The following is a 16283-nucleotide window of genomic DNA, read 5'->3' on the forward strand; positions in this document are numbered from 1 at the left end:
CTTCTCAGAATTGAGTTCCTAAAAATTCATGCTACAGAAAGGGTTTCACTTTTAAATGAGGTTTCTGGGGGAAATAAATCTCATTTAGAAACCTCTTTAGAAAGTGTCCTATGATGAGCTTTATTTAATACCTTTACCGCTGGAAAAATTCTGTGTTTATGTTTGTTTTTAGAGAACACCCTTCACTAACTTAATCAACTGACATTGTTGAGCACTTGTCCTGTGCTAGGCAGTTTAACAGTAAAGGAATAAACAGAGTTACTTTAATGCCAATCCAAATATAAACTATGAAGTATAGAGGAAGTATTGCTGGGTCCCTGCAAAAGCATGGACATGATGATGAGGAAGCCTGCTTCTCTCTAGAGGTTTACTGGGGATCTGGGTGGGTTTTCACTAATACAATTTTGTTTTACAATTAAGGGAAAGGGTATCCAATGGGCAATAATTAAACTTCAATGCAGCAGTCGTTTTCCCGTCACCCAGACCCTAATGATTATTGTTCAGTGAGAACTGGGGTTATCCACATATAAGTCACTGATTACAAAGGAAGATATGAAACAGAAAGTGAGCAAATGGAAGAAATAAATTAAGATTTTTGCAAGGCTTTTTTCAAAACCTAGCAATAAACTCTTAAAGAAATCTCTATTTGATAATAGTAGACTCATGGTGAATTCCATATCCTATGAATCACATGCTTACAAGTGATTGAATTCTCTATATCTCAGAAGTATTGGCAGGTCTACCAAAAGCAACATGGTTGAGGGCAGGAACAAATGGTGGAAAAGTAGAGTCAAAAGTTCGGATAGGCTAAGTTTTCATAGAAAGGACAGGAAAAGAAAACAGGGCAAATTATTAAACCAACAACATTTTATCCAAATACTGATTTTAAAAATTCTTCACATTTAACAGTATATATTTTGTGTATGTAACTGAAGAGAACTAAAAGATCAGACATGAGGCATACATAGCACCCTGAGATACGGTGCTTTTTCACTTGTTCCATGTGAAAAATATTTGGAAAATAATCTCTCTCTACATCATAACATTTACTTAAAATCCCAGTAAGGCTCCTAATTCCCCCTGCGACTCCACATCCTGCATCTTACCATTGATCTACGAATCAGTGACAGCCTGGTCTTTGCCTTATTCTCAGCAAACTCCAGGCTACTGATGTCTTTGAGACGAGCCTTATATTTATTCATTTGTTCCAAAACAATCAGCTCCACACAGCTGAAACAGGAGAAAAGAGAGAAAACTGTTAAGAGCTGAAGTAAATCAAATACATTGTAGTACCCACAGACTAGTTTTTCACTAAGCCTGGTAGACAGTCGGAGGATAAAAGAAAAATCACCATCCCTTATTTTATGAGCTCAGAGACAGGGTTTATAATGGTAGTTCACAACTTTGGCTGCACTTTAATATCTATCTGAGGAGCAGTTATAAGTCCCAATGCCTAGGCCATACCCTAGATCTATTAAATCAGACTCTCAGAAAGGACACAAACACCAGGCTTTTTTTCGGAAAGCTCCTTTTGCAGAAAAGGTTAAGAACCACCACTCTGGAAGGAAATCAGAGGTCTATGAAAAAAAGCCAAGCTTAAATACAGGAACACTGAAGTACTAAGACTTGGGGATTTAGAGTCATAAAAATACAGTTAGATTATAGGAAAACACAAAGTATATATAATTTGGTAAAATGAGATTTTTTAAAATACTTAATGAATTTTATTACATTTATAGGTGTACAACCATCATCACAACCAAATTTTACAGCATGTTCATCCCAAACGCTCAGTGCATCCCCCCAAAGTTTGTGAGTCAGTATCTGTTATGTAAAGAAATTCATCGTGTCCCTTTTTTTAGATTCCACATGTCAGTGACAGCATTTGATGTTGGTGTCGCATTTTTTGACTGGCTATCACTGACATGTGGAATCTAAAAAAAGGATTTAAAGTGAGATTTTAAAATATATTTGGAAACTATAATCATTCCTAAAGAAAAGCCAAATTAAAAAAGACATGACTCTTCAAAACAAATTATGCTAAGCTGAATAGAATCTAAAGAAACTTTTCATTTTCAGCATAAAAAATCCCAATGGTGCCTAGCAATCTTATTGAAAACATCTGAAATTTAGAAGTTATTCACTATGTCCGCTCTCTGGATAAAGTGACCACACTGGCTCAGAAGTCCCTGGGTTCTTGCAGAGATGACAGTGACTGGCCTTACGTGGTAGTCTTACTGATGTCCTGCACACTTTGTAGTGGGTCGATGGTGTCAGGGCAGCGGAGAATGCAGGGTGCAAACACAATGGCCAAAGCATTAGCAGACATTCGATTAGTGTCTTCCTGTAGAGCAATCCTAAAAATGAAAAAACAAAAACAAAAACAGGTGAAACTGGGATATAAAAAGGAAAACTGCAGGGAAGTAGGCAAAAGAGATGAGAGAAGATGAATGACATCAACCATGCAGTACAGGAAGGATATTCCTATCAGTTGAAGAGAGACACTGTAGACTTTTCCCAAAGCTGTTCCTGTTCCTTCCTTGAAGCAATTCAGTCTAGCAGATAGCTTATCAGGGGAAATTTGTGAGCCACTGCCCCAAGTCACCATTACCAGATGAACATGTCTAAAGAATGCAGAGTAGAGACCTTAGGCATTTTCAGAAGTCATATAAGATATTTATCCAAAGAGAAAAATGGCTTTTCCGCAACTATTGCCAATACACTCCAGACAACAAAGATTATCCCTGAAGTCTCTTTGGTCAGTCTATTCCTGAGCTCCATCTGAATCCACCTTCTATGAATTAGGTTATGTCAACACATCCTTTCTAGTTCAGGAATTAACAGGCTAGGCAATACAGCTTCTATGAATTAGGTTATGTCAACACATCCTTTCTAGTTCAGGAATTAACAGGCTAGGCAATACAGTGCCCTCAGGAGACTCTTACATGCTCTCACAGGGCAGAGAGGCACCTGCCATGCAGTCCAACTCAGCCGAGAATTTCTACTTCAAGGAATTGTAACCACTTGTTTGAGGCACTGACTTTATCAATAGGGAAAAAAAGATTGGTCAGTTTTCCATATGAAGGAGCTCTTTATTCATTTGAAGGCATCCAAGAGAAACTGTGAAGCATCCCTTTGCTTCTTGAAGTTACCTGACCAGATGAAAGATGAGGCGTTCCAGTGTATTGAGATGAGTTCGGGAAAGCTGGTCAATCACAGAGTATACACCACGGATTGTCTCTTTCCTCTCCTGAAGGCCTGAAAGCAGTAAGAGCAGCCAATAAGACTGAATAACCCCTCTTATATACTACATCTTCCTTCTGGACAGACACTAGGCAGCAAGAGAGACTGGCTCTAGAGTTTTAGGAGTTTTAGCTATACCTAAAACTAGGAGTATAGCAGAAGAACAACTCACAGTTATTTCTAATTTCCTTGAGTTCTATACTCACTAAGCAGTCTCCTGAGTTTTTTTTTGTGTGTGTGTCTTTGTTGTTGTTGTTGTTATTGTTGTTGTTGTTGCTATTTCTTGGGCCGCTCCCTCGGCATATGGAGGTTCCCAGGCTAGGGGTTGAATTGGAGCTGTAGCCACCGGCCTACACCAGAGCCACAGCAACGTGGGATCCGAGCCTCGTCTGCAACCTACACCACAACTCACGGCAACGCCGGATCGTTAACCCACTGAGCAAGGGCAGGGACCGAACCCGCAACCTCATGGTTCCTAGTCGGATTCGTTAACCACTGCGCCACGACGGGAACTCCCCAGTCTCCTGAGTTTTAATCTATATTCCAGTAATTCTTTTTGTTTTTAATTTTTATTTTATTTATTTTTTATTTTTGTCTTTTTGCCTTTTCTAGGGCCGCTTCCTGCGGCATATGGAATTTCCCAGGCTAGGGGTCAAATAGGAGATGTAGCCACCGGTCTATACCACAGCCACCGCAACGCGGGATCGGAGCCGCGTCTGCGACCTACACCACAGCTCACGGCAACGCCGGATCCTTAACCCACTGATTGAGGCCAGGGATCAAACCCGAAATCTCATGGTTCCTAGTCAGATTCGTTAACCACTGAGCCACGAGGGGAACTCCTATATTCCAGTGATTCTTGATTAAGCAAGAGGCAAGAGATGCCCTGGTTTTTCAGGCATTTTGTGGCAAACCAATTAATTCCCCATTAAAATTAATCAAATGCTATATAAGTTATAAATCAGTCTTATGGGAACTTGAGAAGTCAGGCCTCAGGTCCTAAGAAACACTTCCTGGTGCCTTCATCAATATCTATACATCTGCAGCACTGAAAAACTAAGCCAACATACATGTTAGGCATGGCATAAAATAGATAACCAAATTTACACTGAGTTCTCACCTAGATTCACAATTTTTTGGGGGGGAGGACATGCCCAAGGAATGTGGAAGTTCCTGGGCCAGGCATCAAACTCATGCCATAACAGCAACCCAACCACTGCAGTGACAATGCTGGATCCTTAAGGTGCTGTGCCACAAGAGAATTCCTACATTCACAATTTAAATGAACATAAATCTCCTATTTAATTGTTTAGTTTGTTTATAACCTAGTCTTTCAATCTCTTTACGAGAAGCAACTAAATGACTTAGAAATTTTTAGGAAAAAGTCAACATTTGAATAGGTTAGAGTTCACTGGCAGTTTTGTATTGACTGCATTACTTTTGAACTAAATCAGTAGAGAGGATGGCTAAATTAATACAAAGACTGCATTTATTTCCCAAGTGTAGGCCTTCCCTTGAACCCAGGAAGCCTGTACTTACCCATAGCTCGAAGAAATTCCTCATATAGTTCAAAGGTCATGAGTGGATTAGGCAAATCACGAAGCCATTGTTTGAATACACTTGCAATAACATGTATGTTATAGTCGTCTAGGTTTACACTCTCAGCATCTATTCAGAGATGAGAGTTAGATAAGAAAACCAAAACACACAGAGAGTCAAATAATTCACTTTAGAAACTATCATCACCAAAAGAAGCCTTGTTCTTAATCGAATGGACTATTTTCTACGGTCTAATTCCAAGCTTTGGAATAGTGCTTCTACTGTGGTAAAGGAATGGTTTTTGTTTGTTGTTTTCCAAATTGCTGTGGACTGATGGGTATGTAAAATAAAAGATTACACATTTTCATGTCAAAGCACTATAAACTGCTATAAATGAAATGATTGCTCTCAATTTCTGTACTTATCATGTTGTAGACGGATTGGTCTGTGATACACAGATGACAAATGGAAAAAGGCCCAGATGACAATTCTAAAAGTCAAGGTGATTTTAAGGACATTCTTATAGATGAAAGGACAGTGATCATTGAGTTTAGGAAATGTGAAGAAAATCTTCACTCTGCTTTACTTATAAACTCCCTAAGGTTATACATGAGATGACTGGAATGACATAGGATGAATGATGAAATAGGTAGTTAGGTTTGCGGTGGCAGAGACAAGCTGAAAAATAAAGCCAAAGTCAAACCCCTGGATACGTTCCAGGCTAGAATGTGTAGATATATAGGTATAGATCTACCTGTATAGAGCTCTACAAAGATAGGTGTTCAACTCACTAATCAGTTTAAGTAATGATGTCGTGAATGAAGGAAGGCAAGAAGATGCATCAGAAAGAGCACCACCAAAGTTCCTATCGTGGTTCAGTGGTTAACGAACCCAACTAGCATCCACGAGGATGCAGGTTTGATCCCTGGCCTTGCTCAGTGGGTTAAAGATCCGGCGTTGCCACAAGCTGTGGTATAGGTCACAGATGTAGCTCGGATCTGATGTGGCTGTGGCTGTGGCCTGCAGCTGTAGCTCTGATTCGACTCCTAGCCTGGGAATCTCCATATGCCACGGGTGGGGCCCTAAAGAGACAAAAAAAAAAAAAAAAAAAGCTTACAATCAGAATAATAGAGACTAACTGGCAATAGTTTAAATCATGGATTCAGAAGATCCAGGGTTAAATGCCAACTTTGTCACTAATTGGTGGTGTCTTTAGGCAAGATCTCAGGTAAGCTGCAGTTCCTTCATCTGTAAATAGGGGTAGTAATCACTACTTGTGAAGACTGGTACAAAGATTTATTGTGAAGATTAATACAAAAATATCATCTCATCAATAGCTCATTATTTGATTTCACTGAACCTACATTTTCTTCTTTATAAATTACAGATATTACCATCTTACCAAACTGTAAAAAAGATTAAATATTTGTCTGGAGTACTTAATAACAACTTGTACAAATGACACTCAATGTATGTTTGCTAAATTGACCACATAAAAACAAAGATTCTTTGGGAAGCTATAAAATAATAAAACAGTGGAGCTCCTGCTGTGGCACAACGGGATCTGTGGTGTCTTGGAAGTGCTTGGACACAGGTTAAATCCCCAGGCTCCTGGCCCAGGCGCTCTGTGTGTCATGGGTTGACCAAAAATGAAAAATAAATAAATAAATAAAACAAGCACCACAGAAGAGATTGCATTCTTCTGGCTACAAGAAAAGGGTCAACACGTAATGAAAACTAAGAGCATGAGATGACCTATTTAAATAAAAGCAGTTGGTCTTGATTTGGAGGGCACTATCTTACCTGTATCTAGACTTTGTCGAAGCTCCTTGATTTTATTAGTTGAACCAGACTTTCGATAAATACCTTCTGTGTACAGTCCATGCATTTCGATATAGTTTATGAGCTTTTCCACCACTAAAGGAACAGTTCTGTCCTCACTGGTCAAACGGGACAGTTCAACTCCAAATTGTCGAGATGATAGCTCTGGATCATACTAAAGGGAAGATAATTTTTGTTCCCAAATACATTCAAACATCTTGGAATTCCCATCGTGGCGCAGTGGTTAACGAATCCGACTAGGGACCATGAGGTTGTGGGTTTGATCCCTTGCCTTGCTCAGTGGGTTAAGGATCTGGTGTTGCTGTGAGCTGTGGTAAAGGTCGCAGATGCAGCTCAGATCCCATGTTGCTGTGGCTGTGGCATAGGCCGGTGGCTATGGCTCCAATTAGACCCCTAGCCTGGGAACCTCCATATGCCGCAGGAAGCGGCCCTAGAAAAGGCAAAAAGACAAAAATAAAATAAAACAAATACATTCAAACATCTTTAAATATGTTTATCCAATTCTTTAACAGTAATAACTACTTTTTATTTTCCTGAAGTTTTATGAACATAGCTATGAGAGTTGGGAGAAAAGGGAATTATGGTTAATGCTGAGTGAGTTAAGATGTTAGTTTCAATCCTCTTCCACTAGGAACCTCTAACCCCACTCTGGAAAAAAACGGGGTAGAATGGGGGCAGTGACAACAGGTTACTGTTTCCCTTTTTAAAAAAATCTCCAGGAGTTCCCATTGTGGCTCAGTAGTTAATGAACGCTACTAGTATCTATGAAGATGCAGGTTCAATCCCTGGCCTTGCTCCGCGGGTTAAAGATCCAGTGTTGTCATGAGCTATGGTGTATGTCGCAGACCCGGCCTGTATCTGGCATTGCTGTTGCTATGGTGTAGGCCAAAGGGGAAAGACTTTGAATGTTAAACACTTACCAAGTACCCTTAGAAAATCTACTGCTTTGATATGAATTAGAGTGGTCATTAATTTCTGAAGCAAAAGAATGCTCAGTGTTTACGTAAACTTTAGGGAAGTTTAATTGAACACTGATGTTCTTGCTAAAGGCAGAGGCACAGACAGATTGGCCCATGATCAGTGTTCTCTTTTTAATTTACTTCAATAGTATATTCTGGAGTTCCTGTCATGGTGCAGCGGAAACAAATCCGACTAGGAATCATGAGGTTTCGGGTTCGACCCCTGGCCTCGCTCAGTGGGTTAAGGATCTGGCATTGCTGTGAGCTGTGGTGTGTGTAGGTTGCAGATGTGACTCACATCTGGCGTGGCTGTGGCAGTGGCATAGGCTGGCAGCTACAACTCCAATTAGACCCCTAGCCTGGGAACCCCCATATGCCTTGGTAGCGGCCCTAAAAGGACAGAAGACAAAAAAAAAAAAAAAGTATATTCTGATAGCATACCTTCTGAACTATATTTCATGTGACTAAAAAAAAAAAAAAACCAGCTTATCCTTAAGATTCTTTGAACTAATTCAAAAAAAAGAAGAATGATAGGTATTATCTCTGAGACTGAAAACTCTTTGTAAATCTCTTCTTTGTCCCTTCCTTCTCTTCCATCATTCTCCTTGCCTAACCCAACACTGTATGCCCTAGTCTCTCCTTCAACCCCCATCCAATAAGTGCCAAGTTCTTTTACTCAATCAGTATGCTCTATTTTTTTCTGTTCTCAGTGCCATTAACTGCATACTATTAACTATTCCAACAGCTACTTGATGAATTTCTTTACGTCCATTTTCTCTTTTAATATGTTGTATAGTACATTTAATCTACTTTATTATCCTCAAAAACTTTCAATGGCTAATTAGTATATATTAAAATAAGGTATAAACATTCCTGAGTCTAACACTCAAGATATTACTTGAATTGATCTTAATTTCTCTTTCCAGTCATATATTACATTTGTCATATGTGTGCTAGGTAACAAAATCAAAGATAGTCCTTACCCTAAGACTAATGCTAAGACTAGAAGTGCTAGCGTGTGGAGGTAAGTAAAACAGCAACACAGATTTATTCATACTAAGGACCACAGAAATGAGACAGCTGGTTCAGGAAGGATTGGGCTGGGTAACAACTAATGAATGACCTGAGAAGACTTGATGCTTAACTTAAAGTGATGGAAAACAAATAGTACATAAGAAGTCAAGAAAAGAACCTTGTAGGCATAGAAAACACATAACTACAAAGTGGGGCAAAATATAAATAACTGAGAAAAAGCTAGACAGGGAGGTTATAAAGGGTTTGGGGTACTAAGTTATAACATTTGGGGTCTTATCCTGACAGCTGAGAGAAGCCTCCAGAGAATTTTACGTAGGGAAAGACATAACTTTTATACTATTACGTATCATTGCAATCCAGCACTTAATTCTTAAGAGAAGTAATTTCATGTTTACTTCAAAGCATGTTAAATTATCTTAAATGTAAAGCAACACCTCCAAAAAGTATTTCTAGGTCTGAGGTGGACTACTTTGAGAATGCACGATAAAATTTTGCATTGTCACTATATGAATTAGGTTAATTAGGTTACTTCCCATTTGCAACTAGGCTATAGGTGGGAATATAGCTGTTGGAATAGTTAATAGTATGCAGTTAATGGCACTGAGAACAGAAAAAAATAGAGCATACTGATTGAGTAAAAGAACTTGGCACTTATTGGATGGGGGTTGAAGGAGAGACTAGGGCATACAGTGTTGGGTTAGGCAAGGAGAATGATGGAAGAGAAGGAAGGGACACTTTATCCCACCTTAATTATTGCAAAACTTAAGTTACAAGTGAACACACAAAGCACAGTAGCTGGCACAGGACAAATGCTCAATAAATTGTTAAAAGAAATAATGTTTGCTGCAATAATTGAAATGAAATAAACTTAAGCCAAACTTCTTGCTATTACTATGACACACACATGCCCACATATAACCTATTTATTTAAATGTTATGGGAGATCCCACTGTGGCTCAGCAAGTGAAGAACCCAAATAGTATTCATGAGGATGCGGGTTTAATCCCTGGCCTTGCTCAGTGGGTTAAGGATATGGTGTTGCCGCCAGCTGTGATGTAGTTTGCATGTGGGTCAGATCTGGCATTGCTATGGCCTGTGGTGTAGGCTGGTGGCTATGGATCTGATTTGACCCCTAGTCTGGGAACTTCCATATGCCACAGGTATGGCCCTAAAAAGACAATAAATAAATAAATGTGTGCACGTATGTTATGGCTATCCCTAGGGCACTAAAAACGTTAATAGCAAGACATGTGAAAGCAAAAACAATTTACAAATACTTGAGGATAAATAAAAACTAAAATATTTTTATTTGAAACCAAGTAATCTAAAGCAAACATGCTAAAAATTTATATTTCTTGAAATTAAGGGAAAATGTAATTTTACTATTTTCAACTGAAAAAAGTTAATATGCTGAGTTCTCATTGAAAACAGTACATATTTTTAGTTATTTTCTGTCCAAATTAACGTTCTGGTATATTTAGTTTTACTGAAGTATGACATATATACAAAAAAGCGTATAAATCGTAAGTATATAGCTTGACAGCCTTTGCTGAAGTGAATGTACACTTGTTACCAGAACCAAAATCAAGAAAAATATAACCGGCAGTTATATCCTCCTCAAGGCCCTCCCAGCTACTATGCTTTCACCCCTCACAAATAATCAATATCTGTATTTCCATCACCATAAATTACTCTAACCTGCTTGTGAACATTAATGGTATCATATAATTTGTATTTCATGAGTTAAGTTTCATTCATTTTTGAACTTTAAACAGAATAATGTAGTATGTACTCTTTTGTTACTCATTTCTTTCATTTAATATTATGTTTGTGAGTACCAATGGTTTAATCTCATTGCCATATGGTATTCCATTATAAAAATATCCCACAATTTATTCATTCTACTGCTTATGGACATTTAAGTTTCTTTCAGTTTGGGGATATTTCAAATAGTGCTGATATGACTGTTCTTTTGACTTTTGGCACAGATATCTATGTGTATCTGTTGCATATATAGATATAGATATATATATCTATATATCTTGGAGTGGTACTGTTAAGTCATGAGAATGCTTATGTTCAGGTTTGGTAAGTATTGCCAAATAATTTCAAGAATGATTAGGCTAACTTAAACTCCTGCCAGGAATGTATGAAAGTTCAAACTGCTCTACATCCTTGCTAGGAAGGTTTTCATTTTAGCCATTCTAGTAGGTATATATCACACTATGACTGCAATTTGCATTTCCATGATGATTTAGTGAAGGTGGACACCTTTTCATATGTTTACTAGTCATTTGGAAATCCTCTTTTGTGAGGTGCTTGCTTAAGTCATGTGCTCATCTTTCTACAAAGTTGACCATCTTTCTTATTGATTTGTAGATACTTTTAATATGTTGTAGATCCAAGCTGCAAATATCTTCTTCAGTCTATGGTTGATTATTTCTTGTTTGAATAGTAAATAGGTTTTGAATTTTATCTAATACTTTTCTTATATTTATTGGGATGATCATAATTTTTCTTTATTAGTTCAATGTGATAAATTATATCAACAGATTTTTGAATGATTTTTTTCTAAAAACTGCTTTTTTTCCCCATAAAACTTGCATTTATGGATTAAAAGCCAACTTCATCATGAAGTATTTTTTCACTTATCATTAGCACAGATTCAATGTACTGATATTTTGGCTAAGGCTTTATAACTAAGCTTATGATACAGACTGAACTGCAATTTTCCTTTATCCTTTTCATGCTTAATTTCAACGTTTTGCTATTTTTGTAAGTCAATTCTGGGGAAAAAGTACTGAAGAATTTACTCTTTATTGTTCTCTGGCAGTACTGATTTTTCAATTACAGATTCTACTTTTATAGCTATAACTTCATATTTTCTATTTTTTCTTGACTTAGTTTAGCTAAGTTGTGTTTTTGTGGGAATTTGCCTAATTAATCTGAAATGTCAACTTTATTATTATCAAGGTATCCATAATAGCCTTTTATTTTTCTCTCAATATATGCCATATCTGCAGTATATATTTTTCTTCTTGAGAATGATAATTTGGTTTTTTAAAAACTTTTTATTGATCACTCTTGCTAAAAGTTTATACATTGTCTTAGTCTTTTCAAAGAGTTAAAATTTGGCTTTGTAGGAGTTCTCATTGTGGCTCAGCAGGTTAAGAACCCAACATAGTGTTGGGAGGATGCAGGTTTGAATCCCTGGGCTCACTCAGTAGGTTAAGAATCTGGCATTACCATAGGCTGTGGCACAGGTCACGTATGCAGCTTGGATCCTGCGTTGCTGTGATGGTGGTGTAGGCTGGCAGCTGCAGTTCCAATTCAACCCCTAGCCCAGGAACTTCAATATGCCACAGGAGTGGCCCTAAAAAGAAAAAAAAAATATTTAGCTTTGTAGCTTTTCATCTCTTATATAAATGCTTTCCATTTCATTTATCTTTTTTTTAACTTTTATTTATTGTCTTTGGGTTTAATTTGCTGCATTTTTTTCTCCTGCCTTCTAAGAGAGAAAAGTTTACATAATTTCTTGTATCCTTTCTAATGTAAACTCTCAAGTACATTAATATTATTATAATTAATGTATATTAATATATATTTCAAGCTAGAAATATTCCTCTAACGAATTTAGCTGCACCCACACTATTGTTGTATCATACTTTCATTATTTAGTTCAAAATATTTTTCCATTTTATTGTAATTTTGAGGTACATTGCTTAATTTCCAAACATGTGAGGACTGTCTAGTTATCTTTGTGTTTATTTACAGTTTAATTTTATTCTGGTCAAAATTTATACTCTCAATATATTCAATCCTCTGAGATTTGTAGGGACTTGCTTTATGGCCCAACATATGATCAATTTTGTCAAATACTTGAAAAGACTCTGTATTCAGGGAGTTGGAGGATGCAGGTCAAGTAGGTCAAGATTTTTAATCATGTTTTTCATATCAGCTGCCCCCTTACTGAATTTCTGTCTTCCAGGTACTGAAGCTACAATAAATAACTTCTAAAGTTAGAATTTTTATAGCTCCCTGATGGTCTGACCATTTTATTATTATGAAACACCTTTACCTGAAGTAAAGTTTCTTGCCCTAAAGTACATTTTAATATTATTACAGCTAGACTATTTTTCTGTTGGTTAGTCTCTGCATGCTATATCTATCTATCCTTTTGCTTTCAACATTTCTGCATTTTTATACGTAAGTATGTCTCTTGTAAACAGCATACTGAAATTTTCAGTTGATTTTATCCTGGTCTTATAATTAGAAATATTTGGCCTATTAACATTTAATATAATCACCAATATATGTGGACTTATAGCTAACAATCTGCTATTTATTTTCTTTGACTTGATTTATGGTTCTGTTTCTCTCATTTCTTGAGTGAATGTTGACTAAAAACAATAATAATGTCTTGCGGCTTAAAATATAAAGAGAATTAGAATGTGTGACAACAATACAAAGATGGTTGGATTAGTTGGGAAGTGGGAAATTTGCTGAAAATATATTTGACTTAAATATGTTATGAATATTTGTTGTAGTCTTTAAAGTAACCATTATAAGAATAACAAGTAGAATATACATCATAGGAGTTCCCATCATGGCTCAGTGGTTAATGAATCCGACTAGGAACCATGAGGTTGCGGGTTCGATCCCTGGCCTTGCTCAGTGGGTTAAGGATCCGGTGTTGCCGTGAGCTGTGGTGTAGGTCACAGACACGGCTTGGATCCTGCGTTGCTGTGGCTCTGGTGTAGGCTGGTGGCTACAGCTTTGATTAGACCCCTAGCCTGGGAACCTCCATATGCCATGGGAGAGGCCCTCAAAAGGCAAAAAGACAAACAACAACAAAAAAAAACATATATATATATATATATATACAGCATAAATGCTAATAAAGATGGGAGAATGGAAAAAAAAAAGCTCTTACGAATCTTTTCTCTTCTCCTATGGACAGTATATAGCTAAACCTATCTTTTGAGTTTATAATTTCAATTGCATTTTTTATTTTTACAATTTCCATTTGGCTCTTTATACACACACAAACGATTTCAGTTTTGTGATAAAGATATTTTTAATCTTTTTATCTAGAATTTGAATATATTATTACATTTTAAAAAGTACATGTCTGAATTCAGTAACTGGATCATCTATGAGTCCATGGATATTGTCCATTTTTTTCTTAGTCTCATTTCTTTTTTTTTTTTTTTTGCCACACCCACAGCATATGCAAGTTTCCCTGCCAGAGACTGAATCTGAGCCAGAGCTGCAACAATGCCAGATCCTTAACCTACTGTGCTGTATCAGGGATTGAAGCCACAGCAAGAACTCCTGAGCTTCCTTCTTTCCACCCTCCCCCCCACCTTTTTTTTTTTTTTTTTTGCTTTTTAGGGCCACACCTGTGGCTTATGGATGTTCCCAGGCTGGGGGTTGAATCAGAGCTGCAGCTGCTGTCCTAAGCAACAGCCACAGCTATGCCAGATCCAAGCCACATCTCAGACCTACACTGCAGCTCACAGCAAAGCCAGATCCTTAACCCACTGGGCGAGGCCAGGGGTCCCACATCGTTATGGATACCAGTTGGGTTCATTACTGCTGAGCCCCAATGGGAACTCCCTTAGTCTCATTTCTTTTTTTTTTTTTTCGGTCTCTTTGTCCTTTTTTTAGGGCCGCACCCACAGCATATGGAGGTTCCCAGGCTAGGGGTCTAATTGGAGCTGTAGCCGCCAGCCTACGCCAGAGCCACAGCAACACGGGATGTGAGCCCTGTCTGTGACCTACACCACAGCTCACGGCAACGACAGATCCTTAACCCACTGAGCAAGGCCAGAGATCGAACCCACAACCTCATGGTTCCTAGTTGGATTCATTTCCGCTGCACCACGATGGGAACTCCAGTCTCATTTCTTAATGTATGATTTTTATATATGAATAAAATCATAAAGGTGCTCAACAAGGTTATCTCCCTTTAGAGAGAGTTCATCCTATTCTCTCTTGTGGGGAGACAGAAAAAGGAAGAGATCATCTTAATCCAATCAAGGCTGCCCTGAAGTTTTTATAAAAGCTCATCCCCTTTCCTAGATTATAGCTATTCACAGGTCTCACTGAAGAGTCCAGAGTATTGACTAGGATCCTTCTTTACTCTCTTTTTCTGTTTATCTTCTTAGTCTTTTGTCCCATGCAGCTTAAGAATTCAGAAAATACTTGGAGGGGAAAACTTCCGAGTTTCAGGCTCACTTCTCTATATGCCTGGATCATGGTCCCTCAAGTGCTGGTAATCCTAAATTCCAACTTTTGTCTCTACAATCATTTGAGATTCCTAAAAGTTCTGCTGGCTTCTCCGACTCTTAAGTGTGGGCTGCTACCCAAAATCTAGGTTTCTTATCGTTCAACAAAAATTGACAAATTCCCATTAAGAGAAAAATATCTCACAGATATAGATTCACCAATCTGAAATCCTCTGATCTAGGCCCCTAAATTCCAGCTTGCCCGGACAGCTTTCTGATGCTATGCAACAGACTTTTTTCAGTTGATCTGATCATGAGTATTGGTCTGCCACAAACTACTCCATCTTAGCAGGAAGCAGATGTCCCACCTTTTGTATTTTAAGCCCTGAGTTGAGTTTCTCTTTGTACTTTGCCATAATTTGTTTACTACTTTGGAACAGATGCAAACTATATACAGAGGCTGTAAACATGCACACACATTTTATTACAGTTCAGATTTGCACAGTATTGTTAAAATTATATGTGACTATAAGTAAGAAAATGTGATTATACATTAATAAAAGGATGAAATATTTCCAAAATAGTTGCTTTGTTGAAGCATAAAGGAAACAGAGTATATGTTCAGTATCTTTTAGACCTGTGTATCCAAGCAGAAATATGTAAAAACACCAACTATGCTGGTGAATTTTACTTCTCATGTTAAAATCTTTAACTGTAGCCTACCATTTTCAGGATAATTTCTAGGAATACTTATGAATGTTTAAGAGGTAGGAAGGCTTTAAAAGAGGTGCTTTAATAAGTTGTTGGTTGTGAAATCAGTTTAGTAGCTCTGACATAATTAAGGTAAATATAGTTCCAGGAAAACAGATTCAGTTACACACACACACACACACACACACACACACACACATACACACACACACCTTTCTATATGTGTATTCTGGCTTATGATATAAAATGTATTTCTTATTGAAATTTGTGGCCAAAAAGTTTGAAAACCGCTACCCTATAAAAATCATGAAAGAGGTCTTGATTTCTTTCCACAAGGCACAAAAGACCAATAGACCCGTTATTTATCACTCATAGGTGATAACTTCTTACCTTTTTAGAACACTTGGCTGTGGTTTTCAGACAGCATTTCTTATGGCAAGCATACTTGCACACTGAAAAACAGGTTAAGAATGTAGTATTTTTCAGAAGTCTGTATATCAGTGACTATGAGTTAACAAGTTTACTGCTTTATTTTGAAGATAAATTTTTTTCTTTATATCTGAGAATGCTATAATAGCTATATAGCATATATAGAGAGTATATATATATATACATATATACTCTATATATAATGGTATTAGTTTGTGTGTGTGTATAATGGTATGAGAATGAAAAAGGTGTTTAACCCATTCTTTTCAGAAAAATGAGGTTGAAAATATAGTTG

The 16283-nt window shown here is 37.4% G+C and overlaps 1 protein-coding gene across 8 annotated transcripts in view; it reads right to left on the minus strand.

The window, feature by feature from the left end:
- MYO9A (myosin IXA) overlaps positions 1–16283 on the minus strand; it is a 235527-nt gene that overhangs the window by 22454 nt on the left and 196790 nt on the right. For all 8 annotated transcript variants that reach the window (XM_047767208.1, XM_047767209.1, XM_047767211.1 and 5 more), the window contains 6 exons: positions 15950–16011; positions 6586–6778; positions 4783–4911; positions 3153–3258; positions 2226–2357; positions 1107–1230 (listed from right to left, as the gene is read on the minus strand). In XM_047767208.1, the coding sequence (XP_047623164.1) occupies positions 1107–1230; positions 2226–2357; positions 3153–3258; positions 4783–4911; positions 6586–6778; positions 15950–16011 (746 nt within the window). The remainder of the gene's footprint in view (positions 1–1106; positions 1231–2225; positions 2358–3152; positions 3259–4782; positions 4912–6585; positions 6779–15949; positions 16012–16283) is intronic.

The sequence above is a fragment of the Phacochoerus africanus genome, chromosome 2 (assembly GCF_016906955.1).
Source record: "Phacochoerus africanus isolate WHEZ1 chromosome 2, ROS_Pafr_v1, whole genome shotgun sequence".
In the NCBI taxonomy this organism is placed as follows: domain Eukaryota; kingdom Metazoa; phylum Chordata; class Mammalia; order Artiodactyla; family Suidae; genus Phacochoerus; species Phacochoerus africanus.